We start from the raw sequence: 16,576 nt of genomic DNA on the forward strand, positions 1-16,576 counted from the left end.
TGGTGGTCAGATAATGTACTTATATTCTGTAGGGGAGAGCACTTCAAAACTGTCGACTCCACAACTATCCTATCTGCTGCCCTATGTCATTGTGATGTCACTGTGTAGAGATAGTTGCGACTATTTTACAATTGTCTATCTCAAGATGGCTGCTGTTTGATTAAGAAATTAATCAGTACTCACTAATGTCAGATGTTATTGACGCAGTACCTCTACAACCCGCCGCCACTATTATAGAGTGAGTGTCTGGACCCCTGACACTAGCTCAGGGAGGAACATGCCGCAGCCTAATACAGAGGCTGTGTCCATGTCACTTTGCCCTCCGCATGACAAATATGCCTGTATTCGTTAAATATAATGCAGTATACTTCATTGACCTGAGGTCGTCCTTTTGATCCCCACTTTGAAAAGGTGGGTTCAACTGGAGCTCAAATGGCTCACCTGATAAGGCAAGGGCAGAAGGCTCCCAGGATCTATACCAGTCTGGGACAGCACGCTGCTAAAATATCAGGCCTACAGAGGACACACAGCACATCAGCAGTCTCCCTGCGTGGAGGTAAGCCACAGTTCATACTTACCTGGCAGGGGAGATACCATGATCACAAAGGTGGTTCTCTCAGGGCGAGGCGCATCCATTGCACCATGGGTGTGCTGACCCCCGATGATTTCTCAAAATGCGGAAATCTCGACTGCATAATTTGTGGAAGTGGGGGACTGCGTTCACGTTTTCTCCTGGATAAATTATCGTTATCTGTGACCTTGTATGAGGGTACATGTATGCGATATGTGTATATATGTGTATGTATATGTGTATGTATGTATGTATATATATATATATATGTATCGCTTCTTATCCTTGCCATAAAGGCAAGGGTAGGATTTGTTCTTATCAGTTTTATATCTGATACCTTGCATATTTTAAAAAGAAAGATACTGCAATTGGAGGCTGGACTCTCCTGCTGCGGTGGGTTGGTACAACAACTTCGATTTACACATACTATTTATGAATGTATTTGTTATATGTGTGGGTATACCTATGCTTCCGCAATCATTAGGTTACCTCTAGTTCCACAGATGGGAAGCCAGCTGGGATTACCAGAAGCTGTAGGCTATAATATATTATATTGGCTCTATAGACTAGAGTCATGTTCTGCAGTTTACATTGTGATAGTCACAATTCCCTAAGGCATGGCTTCTAATATGCACCATATACTTGTCTGGGAGCCTTCTGGTAGTCCACACATGTATATAAGATAGGCACTTACACCCTTCTGGGGTTACAGTTTTGTTCCTGTCAGTTTATATCTACGGCGCCCCCTTTTTGGGGGAGTTATTATTATTACAATGTATGTGTATATAGGTGTATGTATATATACTCGCTTTGACAAAGGGGCACGTATCCCCCGAAACGTCGGCCTGTTTGTTTCAACATAGTTTAGATATACCTTTTTGATCACTATTTAAGTCTCGGAGTCCCGCTATTTGTGGTTCCTACTATGTATATATTTATATATTATATAGAGCATAATGATCTCCTGGTGCAGGAGTCGGACAAGTATACTTACTATGTTGACTTCTCATGCAACTATTTGTCTAAGTGTACGTGTGTATGTATACCGATATATTCATGTTCCTCGTATGACTACTTCCTAATAATTGGGAAACACCTGTTTTTTTTTTTTTAGCCCTAACTGGGGTTTTCTTTACAGATATATCCTTTTTTACTTGGGATAATTATTGCATTCTATGTCTATGTACAGGTACCTTTCTCTGTATAGGTTCCTGTACTCCATATTATTGTTTAGTCGCATATCTCAATAAAATGAGGCTATAAAGTGGCCCCTGGGTACATTCCTATCAGTACATAAAAATCCAGATTCTATTCCATCCTCAGGGCTTACTTGGTTAAATGACAACAGACCACACTTCTGTGCCTGAAGGTCTAGGGCCACCCACCGAATAGGCAGGGTCAGGCCTGGCTTGATTAGATTGGTGGGTATCCAGTAAATCATGGGCCCTGCGGTTCAAGCTTAATCCCTCATTGTGAACACTATGATTGTCAAGGGTCACTGGTGGGATCCATTATCAAATATGTAATATTTCTATGTGTATCTTGACCAGTACAGGGTCTTATTTAATTCTTTCACTATCCCGCCTCTTGACTAATACGCACTTAACCATTCTAAGTGTTAATGTACTAATACTTACTCTAGCAGACCGTGCTTGGGGTATATGTATAATCTATATAAGGATACATATCCCTAATGGAACAAGCTCAGGTATAGAGTCCTGTAGTACGACCTTCTTGTTACCACTAACATTTTGCTAGTTTTCTACAGTCTCTCCTACGGCAACATCGCCAGACTGAAGACTGTGCTATGGAGCATTGGTTTTTAGCCCACTGAAGCTACTCTCTATTCCCGATGTGACGGGTTGCTGTGAGATGGAGAAGGTCAGTGACATTCTACATAGTTTCTAGAGTGCTTCTAATTGCTCACAGGTAAGCGGTACCCCACTATTGCCTCGGAAGATGCTCCGATTTCATGCAACCTGACACGACATAGCCGTTATTCTCCCTTATGCATCCTAGCTGCAGACTTAGTAGCCATCCGCTCTTTTTAGCAGTAGGCTCTACCCTTTAGAGCTTTCCTGGCGTGCATAGTTCCAACATTGAGAATGTCACTTTATTCTTCTGTTGGGGTTATAATGAACTGTGACTGTAGCGCCTGTGGGCTAATGCACATCTTTACATTAAAGCGTGACAGTCATTATGTTCCACGCAGGGGGCCTGGTTGGTTTTCCTGTTCAGTACTGTGAATATTTTCATCACACTGACAGGTACCTGATGGGTACCTCTATGGTTGTCCTAGTTCTGTAGCCTTGCTGTATGGTTGCTTCCCTATATTGGTAGCTCTCACTGGGTGACTGTTGCATCCGTGCTCTTTAACTGCTAGGGTAACCGGGTTGTTTTTTATACTATGTTCAGGACAGCAGTTGATACTGCCTACGCACTTCCATCATGTTGGATGTTGTTTGGAGTTTGTTGCTGTGGGTTTCTTTTCAGGTCGGCACAGTGGCTTGTGCTGTAAGGTCTCCACCTGGGATGCCCCATACACTAATTCGAGACCCGCCCCAGGCAGTAGTAACCACTCAATAGGCAGACAACTGATGGGCTGCCAGACATTCTGCCAGTGGTCTGGTATGGGGATTTCCAGCTGCAAGGTTTCAGTTGCTGTTTTTCCCTCTGTTTCTGAGTTGATTGTACTGCTGTCTGACGCTCTGAAAGGAATTGTGGTCTCGATTCTTTCAGAGCTGCCTCTGCCTCATGTCATTGGGATCTCTATCCTTATAGGAGACTTCTATGGTTTCACTCTGGTTGCCAACCTTGTAGTAGTTGGACCTCAAGAATGGTCCAGGGCGACTGTTCGGTCTTGTCGTTTGCTCCCTGTATACTCTTGTTAGGAGTCTGTGGACAGGATCAACTCTGTATCTGTAGATTGGTATTGTTATATGTATAACTATATGAGTTATGTCCAGCAGTGCTGGGATTCTGCTGTCTCCAAATTATACAGCTTCTCATGTTCAACTCTGGTTCGTGCTTGGTCTGTTTCGGCTGAGCTTACGGTGTTCAGCTGTTTTCATCTGCGGCTGTTCTCTTGCTAGCAGTATTCCATTCGATTTACGCTGTAAGGTGTGGAATTTCTATGGCTGTTTAGCAAGGAGCCTTGATTGTCTCCTCTGCTCTACAACACTTGATCTTCAGCTCTTGCCTTTCCATTAGGCCTACGGTTCTTGGTGATCCCGGTTTTCGGTTTTGCCAAGGGTTCGGCAAGTTCTCCGCGCTTCCCACCCGGGAGGTTGGCTTTGGGACGTCCCCACTGTCTTGAACTCCAGTGTCCCCTAGTGGATGAAGGAGAAAACAGGATTTTGGTACTTACCGATAAATCCCTTTCTCCGATTCCACAGGGGACACTGGACGCCCGCCCAGCGCTGCGTACCTGCCATTTTGTTTGGTTTCTTATAAGGTTGTGTGACTGCATATGTTCCCTGCAGTTGGTTCCTCTGTTCTCCCTCATTCAGGTCTTGTTCCGTTCTGTGGTCCTCTCCTTCTCCTCGTTTTCCTATGGTCCTCCGTCTCCTCTCGGGCTCAGTTCTTAAACTGGGGCTGATGGGGCATAGAGGGGGAGGAGCCAGTCACACTTCTGAATTATTTAAAGTGCCAGGCTCTACTCTACCACCGTCTATACCCCACTGTCTTGAACTCCAGTGTCCCCTGTGGAATCGGAGAAAGGGATTTATCGGTAAGTACCAAAATCCTGTTTTTTAAAAATGACGTAGGCCCCTCCCCCCTCTAAAGCCATAACCAGCCTCGGACTGGTCAGTCGGTCCTGGTTCCAAAAATTACAGCGAACAAAACGAGTAGGGTTCCCCCATAATTTAGGAACCAGCACCTATCTGCAGGGCCATTGCTGGTTTTAAATATAGGGGTAAAAAAATTGTGTAGGGGTCCCCCTATATTTAAAACTAGCACTGGACCGGGGTGTAATGCCACAACCAGGAGACCCTATTACCGGGTCTCCATGGCCAAGTCATTCTCGCCCCAAGCTGGTCAGGCCAAGTCAGGGATCTGGGGGGAGGTGGGGACCCTACGTCATCTATTTTTCTGTAGATTTAACCCTTATTTAACAGGTATAATACACAAGCAGCCTTCACATATCTCACTGATATGTGCAGGCTGCTTGCTCGGAGAGATTTGCAGAGAGAAAACACTGCAATCTCGGGTGAGTCATCTCATGTAAACTTGCTACTCGGGGGAGATATCTCAAACTGCTTCACTATCGGAAAACTCCCTTTCAGATAAACTCACTTCTTAGTAAATTTGCAAGGTGAAAAACGGGAAAATCACCCGAGATTCGGCGGTGCAAATCGAGATTAAAATAAGAAACGCTCGCCCAAACTCGAATCTTAGTCAATTTACCCCTAAGGGGTAAATATACTAAAGTGAGAGGTTGCCCATAGCATCCAATCAGATTCTACTTAAAATGTAACTAGCACCTTCTAGAAGATAATAGATTGGTTGCTATGGGCAACATCTCCACTTCTAAAAACTCTCACTTTAGTAAATATACCCCCTATGTGGTATTTTAGGAGGAAATAAAGTTTCATTTAGTGAAAGGGGTGGTTATAAAGTGGTAGTAGGTTGGTTTGTGTGATGTTTTTTTTTCAGATTTTTTCCGGCCTCCCCCAAACATAGATGAACTACTACCAATATGATACTGTGCCCTCTCGCTATCTTGCCCTGCCTGTGCCCTACTCCTGTTGCCCACGCCTTATTAGACCTCTCTTTTCAAACTTTCCTTTCCCTAACTAGTGGAACAGGAAGGGTTCTGGCACCAAGACCTTTGCTATGTAACACTTGGTCCTGGTGGATCCCCACCTATATGTCTTCTTCCGGACCTCTGTGTGATATATACAATGGGCACTCGTAGTCAGGTTGCATTTTTTTGAATTGGCACCATTGTGATCTACGTCGTAATGGCCTTTGCTACTATCGAGATCAGATTTTACATGTCGCATAGCCCCCATCTACCGCTCTGCTGAAACTGGTTGCGCTGTACATAGATCCGCCTGCTCTTATGCTGGTATTTGTTTTATGTTTTGTCTGTGTCTCTTCTATATTCAAACAAATAATTAGCGTTCACCCATGTGTCCTATTTTATAATGAGATTCAGTTAAGCAGTCATTGCCTCTTGGTGACAGATGGATATGCAGATTGCGCAAGACTCTGTCATGTAACATTAATGGCTTCTGTGGATAAATAGTGATAGATACGTTCTGGTGATCTGTTAGCAGGAACATGACAGCAGGCCGAAGTATTTAATTTCATTGTCCGCTAATGGCTGAGGAAAGTAATGAACAGACGTAAGTTTATTTTAATAACCCGAGGATAGAGATCTAGAATATGCACTGTCTATAATATGGTAAAAACAGATTTATAATAATCTGATCGGTATCGTCTTTTTGTTTTTGTTTTTTTCCCCATTTATACCAGACAGATAAAGGATTTGTTGCAGCTTGTTCTTACAGATGTGTCCTTTTGCACTGTGATTTTAGTCGCACCAAATAACGCCTCTGGGCGCACCCGGTCCCAGGGGACTCGGCCACAGCGAGTGTCTTTTCTCGCTGAAAAAGTGCGTCTTAAAACAACTGGGAGCAGTGAAACTACAATGATCAGTCTGGTTTGCGACATTTATACATCGGTCTGCGACAGAGTGAATTTGTGCAAAGATTTCTCTGATGCGAGCGGCCGCGGCTTCTCCTCACGTCAAGTTCTATTGTGCTTAATCTACAAGTTGGTACGGTCGTAAAACAAATTCCTTTACAGGTTAATATCGCAGCCCAGCGCCTATAGTACTCTGTAAGTGGCTTTTCGCTGATTCTGAGATGCATATTAGATGCAAAATTGATGGAAAAAATATTGTACGCTCTTCCTCTGGGAGTGTCTCAGGCGTGCCGTATGGCGTTTAGATGCTCGGTGTATGAGGATTAGAGAAGCCAATCCCGCCCCATTTTTTTTCGATCCTGGGATTCAAAAAATCTCAATCCCGGGATCCCTGTGATTCCCGGGATTGAGTTAATCAATGAAAATATTATTATTCTCTACTTATAACAGAATAATAATAACAGTGTGGGCCCAGGGCCGATCAAGCGGATGACGGGCGCCGCAGCGGACAGCCGTGGGGGGGACTTAGGGTTAGGCAACCCCCCCCTGGGAGGTTAGGGTTAGGCTAGGGGGAGGGAGGGTTAGGGTTAGGCACCCCCGGGGGGAGGTTAGGGTTAGGCACCCCCCTGGGGGACTTAGGTTTAGGCGGAGGGGAAGGGGGGGTTAGATTTAGGCACTTAGAGGGGGGATTAGGCTAGGGGGAGGGAGGGTTAGGGTTAGGCACAGGGGGGGACGGCTAGGGTTAGGCACCCTAAAGGAGGGTTAGGGGGTAGATTAGGTTAGTGAATACTTATCTAGGGACGATCGGGATTTCTTCCTCTGTCGGCCGATTCCTGTGTGACAATGTGTCACACATTCACTTAACTCACCCTGTACAGCTGCACTGTAGTCTTATACTGTCTGGCAGGCAGCAACAGGCTCGTACCGACACCCAAAACCAGGCAGCCAGCCAGTCCTCTCCGCCAGTCCTCCTCTTCCCCCTTGGCCGCTCCGGCGCACCGATTGCATCAGATGACAGGGGCCACACCCAGGGAGTAGTAAGCCTGGCCCCCACTTAACATAGCTGCTGGCCACCCACAGCTGACTCCAGAGTGGGCGGGCGCGTGTTGCTGTATAAAGGGCAGGCTGGGGTGCAGCTGTGCAGTGTGACCCCTATGACGTCACACGCAGCCGCACAGACGTAGGAGGCAGGGGGGGCAGCATCTGAGCCGACGGAACTAGTGCTCATCGCTGCCCCCAAGCTGAAGAGTATATGGGCAGCTTAATCCTGAAAATCCCGTGTTTAAAGGCACCAATCCCGGGATGTTTAAGGCTAAATCGCGGGATCCCGCCGATCCGTGGAGTGGCTTCCCTAATGAGTACACATCTGTAATAGTGTTGGTAAATGAGTCTCTGTGCTTAAATCACAGGGCCTGATTCAGAGTTTCACGCAAGCCAGACACAGATGCAACCGCAGTGATTGCTTGGAAATGAATTTGGGTTTTCACCCCTGTATTCAGGCTTGCAGGTATCTCTGCGGTCACACTTTGCCATCCATCCATTTGCAGAAGTGGTCACCATCACTATGCGCGTGGACTTGCACCGGCCTATCCTTGACGCAAGAGTCCTGTTTGATTTTAGATGGATCTGTGTGAATGCACGACTGTGAATATCCCGCAATTCCGCCTACACGCTCATGACATGTCCTCAGAAGACCTTACCTACGTTGCCGCTTTGTTATTTCCATCTAGCCGCAGCTGAGATGCATACGGATCTGAATCGCTAACAGATGTGCGCGCTCAGCGAAGACTCTGGTGCAGTCGCTGAACGTTGTGAGATTAACCCTAAGAATGGACTTTCGTGCATCTCCGAATCAGACAACAGGCTTCATAATTATTCATCATCATAGATGCAATGGATTAGATACAGCTTTAGCTACAAAGACATATTTAGAGACCTTTTGTCTCTCCTACATTAGTGTCATGCGCTGTCTTCTGTTACATTAGTGTCATGCACTGTCTTCTGTTACATTAGTGTCATGCGCTGTCTCCTGTTACATTAGTGTCATGCGCTGTCTTCTGTTACATTAGTGTCATGCGCTGTCTTCTGTTACATTAGTGTCATGCGCTGTCTCCTGTTACATTAGTGTCATGCGCTGTCTTCTGTTACATTAGTGTCATGCGCTGTCTTCTGTTACATTAGTGTCATGCGCTGTCTTCTGTTACATTAGTGTCATGCGCTGTCTTCTGTTACATTAGTGCCATGCGCTGTCTTCTGTTACATTAGTGTCATGCGCTGTCTTCTGTTACATTAGTGTCATGCGCTGTCTTCTGTTACATTAGTGTCATGCGATGTCTTCTGTTACATTAGTGTCATACGCTGTCTCCTGTTACATTAGTGTCATGCGCTGTCTTCTGTTACATTAGTGTCATGCGCTGTCTTCTGTTACATTAGACAAAGAGCTTCCAGTTGCAGTGCACATTCTTGGTGCAGTGTTTTGTGGGGTGGGAACGACCCCCACAAGGGAAGGAAGATCCCCAAAATGCTTTTTCTTCACCTCTTTATTGAACTTCATTCATCTCACTTTGCAAATTGAAATCTAGTGCTTGCACTGCTTGGCAAAAATAGGTGCATTGATGCACTAACTCCATACATTGATGCACTAACTCCATACATTGATGCACCAACTCTATACATTGATGCACCAACTCCATACATTGCAGAGAACGCAGAGGATTCTTCCTGTAATGTGACTACTGCATGAAGATGGTGCTTTTTGTGTTTTGTGCCTCTGTCATCCTGTATCTTAATTTGGACACTTTGACTCTGCACACCTTGCTCAGATCGGTATAAAATACAAATATTAAAATAAAATTAACTTTGACACTGCTGTTTCAAAGGGATCTATGTGCTAAGCCTTGGAGAGAGAGAAAGTACCAACCAATCAGCTCCTAACTGTAATTTTTCAAACACAGCTTATATAGTAATAGGAGCTGATTGGTCTGTACTTTATCTATCTCCAAGGCTTAGTACATAGACCGCAAAGTACCAAGTGGAAAACTATAAAGGCACCCAGGGTGTAGAAAAGAGATTCCCAAAATATGGGCCTGATTCAGAGATTGACGCAGTGCCGATTATCGGTAATCCGCGCATGTGTCAAGTTTCACTTTTGTTGTCACTCGCTGTAAGGATTTATTCGCGAGGAGATTGACAGACAGGGACTGTATGAATTGAATGTGTTTTGGTGTGTAATTGTATAAGATTAACTGTAATAAACCAATTCACATAAATAGATAACTACAGTGGGAACATATGAAACATCATTATACCATTTGTAGAAATCCACAATGCAGCATGTGAGGTTCTACATTACATATGTCCAGTGCTGAGAACGCTCACAAATATCCGTACAAGAAATCCGCTGTTTGAAGTCTAATAGCAGCATGGGCGAAAGATGCTGAAGCGGTCGCAGAGCAAGTGACTCTGAATCAGCCCCATAGTGTGTCAACCGGAGATATTCGCGTCCAGGAGCGGCATGAGCTTCTTACTGTACACACAGATTCCATCCCGTATACATGCTGCAAGCCGTGACCGCTCACAGACAGCAGCAGGTACAGGCAGACGGAGGTGTCGCTCTTTGTTGGTCCTTGAAGTTCTACGTGTTGGTAACAAAAAGGGTCCTTCGTCTGTCACTGTATTTCCCAATGCATTTCATCCAAAACTAATCCGGACTTCATCAGGGAATTTTTTATCTCTCCGTTGTATTTGAACATATGTTGATTATCCCTATTCTGTGCCCAGCTTTGCTTTGCCACTACCCATTGGTTCTGCCACCTCGAAACACAGTGTCACCTGCCAATGAGGATAGACGAGACGTTACTATAAATGTTTGGCTTTACCAATTTAGGATTTAGAAGACCTGTCATATGGAAACCCTGTTTGTCTCTTCAACTGTGGGATCAGGATGGCAATTTAATAGGCATATGTGTTGGGCAGGGATAACTGTTTTGTCTGAGCTAACACTGTGTCAGACATGTGATCCTTGCCTCTCTGCTAGGCCACTTGCGTCTCATCTCATTACCTGAGTCTGGGAGTGGCTCACAGCATAGGAGGTATCAATCTGGCCAGTCCTTCCCAATACAGAGGTGTAAACACATTATCTGCTTTGTGGGAGAGGACTGGATGCATTGAGAACGCAAATCCCATTGAGTGTCGGCTTCAGATAATGGGAATGATACAAGTCAGCTGTCGGCGGCATCTACACATCAATACTGTACCGGGCCTCCACTGTGTGATTTGAAATGGAGCAACATATAAATGATTTAGCACCACAAGTTACCAGATCTTTGTTTCTTGTTTTTAATGGTCTGGTGGCCACTGTTATGTTAAAAAAAAAAAGGTCTCCATTGTGAATCCTTTATGGCCATCTTTAATATTACAACACTGTAGATCTGATTCAGAATTACACGTAAACTGACTGTTGTCGTATTCATTTTGTGGGCCTGGTCAAACCATATGGAAATGCAGTCTATCTGTTCACAGGGAACTAATATTGAAGTACTTTAGGACTAGAATACACAAACCTTTAGTAATATTACTACTGAGGTGCTAGTTTACAGAGAGTCTACAGACTGCATTCTGGTTAATATTACTTCGGTGTACAAAATGGCTGCTCCCACAGAGTGTAGGTAACAGGGGTCCTGTTGAGTAAAGTTATAGTAAACATGTGATTCTCTAGGAAACTTAATAAATATAAACATTTATTTTAAAAGACTATATTTTGTGACCTAGGAAAGGTGACCATATCAGACCAAATGTGATTATGAAGAATGTGTATATAATTAACTTCTACAAGTTACATACAAAAATATATAATATTATAATTATGTTTATATTCTATGTATATTGTTGCAGTGTGACAGAAGTGTAATATATGAGAATAGCCTGGGAGTTTATGTGATTTGTATTAATATCCCACTGCCGCCTCTATAACGCAGATTAGTTTGTCACTGTTGTACGTGGTTTTGTGTTCTGACAGGCTGAAAAAGACCCCTCTTATAAAGAGGAGAAAATCCCTGGGCTGGACACGCTGAGGGCAGACCTCTCTGACCTGACTGCAAAGCTAAATCAGAAAGATGTCACTATAGCAACCATAAGCGAGAAAGTCTCTCGACTGGAGCGGGAGCTGGAAGTGAGAGAGCAGGAAAATGTGCACAGACAGGTAGGGAAATTATAATGACATCTTCATTTATTAACCCATGGCATATTGAGCCACATTCACTGGAGAGGATTACAGGTGCCTTTAATTTTAAGGTTTACCAGGAAAAAAAAACCCTGCTGTACCACTTACAACCACTAGATGGCGATGCAGAGCTCTTCCATTCAAATCCTGTTTCTTCATTTCATTATGGCAAATATGACATTCTATAGGAAAGCACTTTTTTGGCTTCATACTATGGTGATGCTAGATTCTCATAATCATGTCTCCATGGTGAATTACAAGATATTTTGGACAATCATCGCATACGCGACCATTCTGCACCACCACCTTGTAGTATGTACATGCAATTCATTGTGTAAAGTACTGCTCAGGTTGCATCGTCCCATTAGATGTGCTGCATGTCAGATGGGAAGATGTGATGTACGAATAGTAGCGTGTTCACATGACCACACAATATGTTCTTTCCCCTTCCTGTGTGCTCGGACAGTAAAGCCCATTATTTTATGTACTATTTCTCCTTCATCCACTAGGGGACACTGGAGTTCAAGACAGTGGGGTATAGACGGTGGTAGAGTAGAGCCTGGCACTTTAAATAATTTAGAAGTGTGACTGGCTCCTCCCCCTCTATGCCCCATCAGCCCCAGTTTTTAGAATGTGCCCGAGAGAGCCGGTCGCACATGAGGCTGTCTCCAGCCTTTCTCATATAATTTTTAATTTTTATTTAACAAGCTGAGGACAGGCAGGCTGCTTACTGTGGCAGTCTGCCTGCTACATGGGAGCCGCCGGGAGGGCACCACACGGCTACTGCAGTCTGTGTCCGGTGACCCTGAGGGGGGACTTTAAACAGAGTCATCGGACTCCATGAGGACCCGCCACAACTGAAACCGGTTCGTGTCCGGGTTTCCTCATTTGCCCCCCTGCCCAGCAACCCGGCCGCAGCAGTCCGTAAGTATATCCCACTACTCCTGACTAGCTGGAGTGGTGGGCCAAAACGCTGGGCTCAGGGACAGCGCACACTGCATGGCTGTCACACACGGCTCCTTCCCCCTGCCAGTGAAAGTGGTAGTGTCGGAGCTGCTGACGAGACCTGCCGCTGCACTCGACAGTCAGCGTCCGGGTCTCTGGCTTATACCTAGCCATCCCCCTCCTATTAACGAGGGGATGGAGCGCGGGCCCCTGCAAGTGCGTGTTAAGCGGCAGTGATTCCGTGACTGTCACTGAGACGCCTGTTCCTCCCTTCTCTATATGGGAGTAGAAACGCTGGGCGGTGTGAGTAAGATCACACAAATGACAGACGCCGCATCGCTGCTCACTAAATAGTGTAGCACAGGGGAGGTCCTGCCATCTGCCATTGGTAGTGTAATGGCGGGCTTCAGGAGACCAGACGAGTCCCTCTACATGAGGCAGCGCTGACAAGCAGCACGATCCTTGGTGTAGGAGTACCCGCGTATAGAGGCTTCCCTTATTGAGACAAGGGCCCAGCCTTATAGATGTGTCTGCTGATGCTCCCGTACCCCGCTCAGAAGGGCCGGGAGGAAGGATGTCTTCCCTACATTACGCCCAGCCCACTTTTTCCTAGTAAGTGGGCAGAGGCGAGCCTTACAGTGCACGCGCGCGCACACACTGATAGGGCGTCATACATCCTGCCGCGTCTAATAAGAGCCGCGCCATCTGTAGTCGGGCTCGTGCTCTAAGCCCTCATCTGAGAGCAGCGCGGTCTGCCGGTCCGTTAGCGCGGCTGCGCAGACATACTCGGCATTAGTCCCCCCGTGAAGGGACCTCAGAGGTACCTGGGAGGGCATCCTGCCGCGTCTAAAGCAGGCAGCAGTAGCCCCCCAGTATTAAAATGGCGGCCGCACTCGGGGCAAAGCCACGCCCCCTTCGCGGCCCTAATTGCGAGCACGCAACAGCCCAACCAGCGGGGCAGCCACCACTGCCTACCGCTGGTTAAAGATGCAGTGCAGTGCAGACCAGCGCCTGAATGAGCGCGGCTGCCTCCTAACTCCTGCAACAGGGTTAATTAATGCGACTCCCTCCCCCTCCCACGCTGGGAGTGCTGCTAGCACAAAAGTAGAAGTAGGAGGGAGTGCTTTTAAGTGCTAGCTACAAATAAGTATCAGCGCAGGGCTCGGATCTCTCCACGGCTCTTGCTGTGTGGAGTTTGTATGTTCTCCCGGTGCAGGCAGCACTGTTTTTGCTTAGGCTCATCTTAACAATTAGCAACGCTCCTCATCTAAATCTCAGGAGGAGATGCCGCGTCCCGCAGCTCCTGGCTGGGCTGAGCAGGCTTCCCTGTTAGCTATAACATAGGGCTAATAGCCTTACGTTATACCAGCACAATGCGGCTCCACGATGCAGCGCTGTATGACCATCACACTCCTGTCACAGCAGGACAGCATCACCGCTTTATACTATTAAGGGGGCTAGCAGCGCTGTGCTAACTGGAGTGTAGCAGTTTGCACACGCACAGCGCGGTATTCATGAACAAACAGCCCCCCTGCTTCCTTTTTAAGGACTGTAGTTACTGCCTGCACACAAGCAGTATAGCTCAGTGCACTACCTGCAGCAGGGAGTGCTTTAGCGTGGGTCTCTTACGACTACCACACTGGGAGTGCTTCAGCGCAAAAGGTAGGGGAGGCCCTGTCCTTGTATAATAGGAGTTTAGTGCTAGCTACAGTGGATAGCTGGTTGCTAGCTGTATGAGCACTAGCCCAATTCCCTTTTGCACATAACACCACGTTAGGCGGTTCTGAAAGAGGCCAGTTCAATCGATGCATCACAGCTAGAAGCGAGGGGTTGGCGAGACAGTCCCGCCAATGCAGCGCCGCTTGGCAGGCTTCCCTTCGTTCTTTAACAAAGGGCGCCTAGCTTAATCTAATGGCTTGATATCTCAGCCTGTGAAGTATCATAGCCTCATGGTGTACTAGCTCTACTGTTCTGGTGCTGCTGCCAGAACTTATGGTTATAGCATACCCTTCACCCAGGGTTAGCACACTTTGGCGTTCCATCCCCAGGCTTATGCCTCACATGGGCTCGCCTTAAAGAGACTTCCCATGCATATATGTGGCAGCACATATACTACATTATAGGCTGGTCTTAAAACCTTTCACCAGTTTTCTGTGCTTACCTTAGAAGGTATGCATATGTGCATCTATTTATATCTCATGTGTTCCCTTCGGCAGCACATACAGGAAGAGGTTAGTAACGTGCGGCTAGTGTAGTTGTTGGCATTACTGCCTCACAGCACTGAGGTAGTCTTTTTGATTCCCACTTCGAAAAGTGGGTTAATCTGGCGCTAAAAGGGCTCACCTGCTAAGGCGAGTACACCTGTAACAGAAGGGTCCCAGGATCGAAACCAGTCTGGGACAGCACGCAGCTAACATATCCTGCCCCTGCGCAGTAGCAGAGTGACGGCCACACGCGGTACATGAGCAGTCCCCCTGCGGGGGGGTAAGCCACGGGTATGGTATGTATATATGTGTGTGTGTGTGTGTGTATATATATATATATAATGTATATTGTATTTTATACTAGCCCTGTAGTAGAAACATATACATGCTAGAGTGAAATTTGTCCTTGGAGTTCCTTCCATGGCTTTAATTTTTGCTCATGTTCTAGTTTTACAATATTATCGTCACCTACTAAATTTGTATGTAGGTATGCGTATGCCTATATGGATATCGCTTCTTATCCTTCCCATAAGAGCAGGGGTAGGATCTGTTCTTATCAGTTTTATGTCGGATACCTAGCATATTGATAGAAGGCTGCGATTGGAGGCTGGACTCCTGATGCGGAAGTTGGTACAATAACTCCGCTTAACACGATCTCTCCCGGGGGATTGGGTTGTGTGTGTATATACATGTATATGTGTAGGAGGCCTATACTTCCACAAGCATTAGGTTACCTATAATACCACGCATGGGAAGCCGCCTGGGATTACCAGAAGCTGTAGGCTATATCCATACATATTATATGGTGGCTCTATAATCTAAAGTCATGTGCTGCAGCTTACATAGTGATAGTCACAATTCCCTAAGGCATTGCTTCTAGCATGGACCCTAGACATGTCACATGTATATAAGGATATATACTTATATAGCTCGGTTCATGTCAGTCTATATCTATGGCGCCCCGTTTCGGGGGACCTATTATCATTACAGTGATGCACTTGGTAGCAAGCTTGTAAGACGCCCATTCTTTGTATATTTCCTAATAATTGGGAAACAAAAACCTGTTTTCTGTTTAACCCTACTGGGGTTATCACTCCCTTCTTTGCTTGGGATAACTCACGAGTTCTATGTCTAAGTACAGGTACCCTTCTCAGTATCGATTCCGGTACTCCATATTATTGTCGCATATCTCAATAGAATGAGTCTAAAGGGCCCTTAGGTACAATTCATATCTTGAAGGCCTAGGGCCACCTACCGATTTAGGCAGGGACAGACCTGGGTTATATTAGATTGGTGGGCATAATACACATTGTAAATATTGGTGTAAGGATACTTAAACTAGCAGACCGTTTTTGGGGTATAAGTATAATCTACAGATACACGTCTCTAATGGAACAGGCTCAGGTATAGAGTCCTGTTTTACGACCTTCTTGTCTCCACTAACATTTTGCTAGTTTCCACAGTATTTTCTACTGCACATCTCCAGACTGAAGTATGTGCTGTAGACCATTGGTCTTAGCCCACTGAAGCTACTCTCTATTCCTAATGTGGCGGGTTGCTTTGCGATAGAACTGGTCAGTGACATTCTACATTTCGGCCAGAGGGCTTCTGGTCGCTCACAGGTGAGAGCTTACCCACTAATGCCTCGGTAGAGGCTCCTATTTCATGTAAACTGACATACATAGAGTTCTTCTCCCTTACTGCCTCCTAGCAGCCATCCGCTCTTTTAATCAGTTGGCTCTACACTTTAGAATTTTCCTGGAGTGTGGGTGCATAGTTACAACATTGAGAACCAATTCTACTAGAATCTGTTGGCGTTATGGACCAAAGCACATCTCTGGGCTACTGCACATCTTTACATAGAAGTGTGACAGTCACTATGTTCCACTCAGGGGGCCTGGTGGGTTTCCTGTTCAGTAGCTGTTGATATTTTTATCATACTGACAGGTACCTGACTGGTATCTTCCTGGTTTTTCTCATGCT

At 45.9% G+C, this 16,576-nt stretch overlaps 1 protein-coding gene and 1 non-coding gene across 7 annotated transcripts in view; both read left to right on the plus strand.

Moving 5' to 3' along the window:
* Positions 1-16,576, plus strand: part of DEUP1 (deuterosome assembly protein 1) — a 72,518-nt gene that overhangs the window by 37,044 nt on the left and 18,898 nt on the right. For 5 of the 6 annotated variants that reach the window (XM_088455702.1, XM_088455705.1, XM_088455706.1 and 2 more), the window contains one exon: positions 11,241-11,423. The exons of the other annotated variant lie outside the window; for it this stretch is intronic. In XM_088455702.1, the coding sequence (XP_088311828.1) occupies positions 11,241-11,423 (183 nt within the window). The remainder of the gene's footprint in view (positions 1-11,240; positions 11,424-16,576) is intronic. 6 annotated transcript variants of the gene reach the window in all.
* On the plus strand, positions 571-735 carry LOC148478270 (U1 spliceosomal RNA). Its single transcript, XR_015872422.1, has one exon. It is a non-coding gene; the product is annotated as a U1 spliceosomal RNA (small nuclear RNA).

The sequence above is a fragment of the Taudactylus pleione genome, unplaced genomic scaffold, assembly GCF_031769625.1.
Source record: "Taudactylus pleione unplaced genomic scaffold, aTauple2 ptg000667l, whole genome shotgun sequence".
NCBI lineage: Eukaryota > Metazoa > Chordata > Amphibia > Anura > Myobatrachidae > Taudactylus > Taudactylus pleione.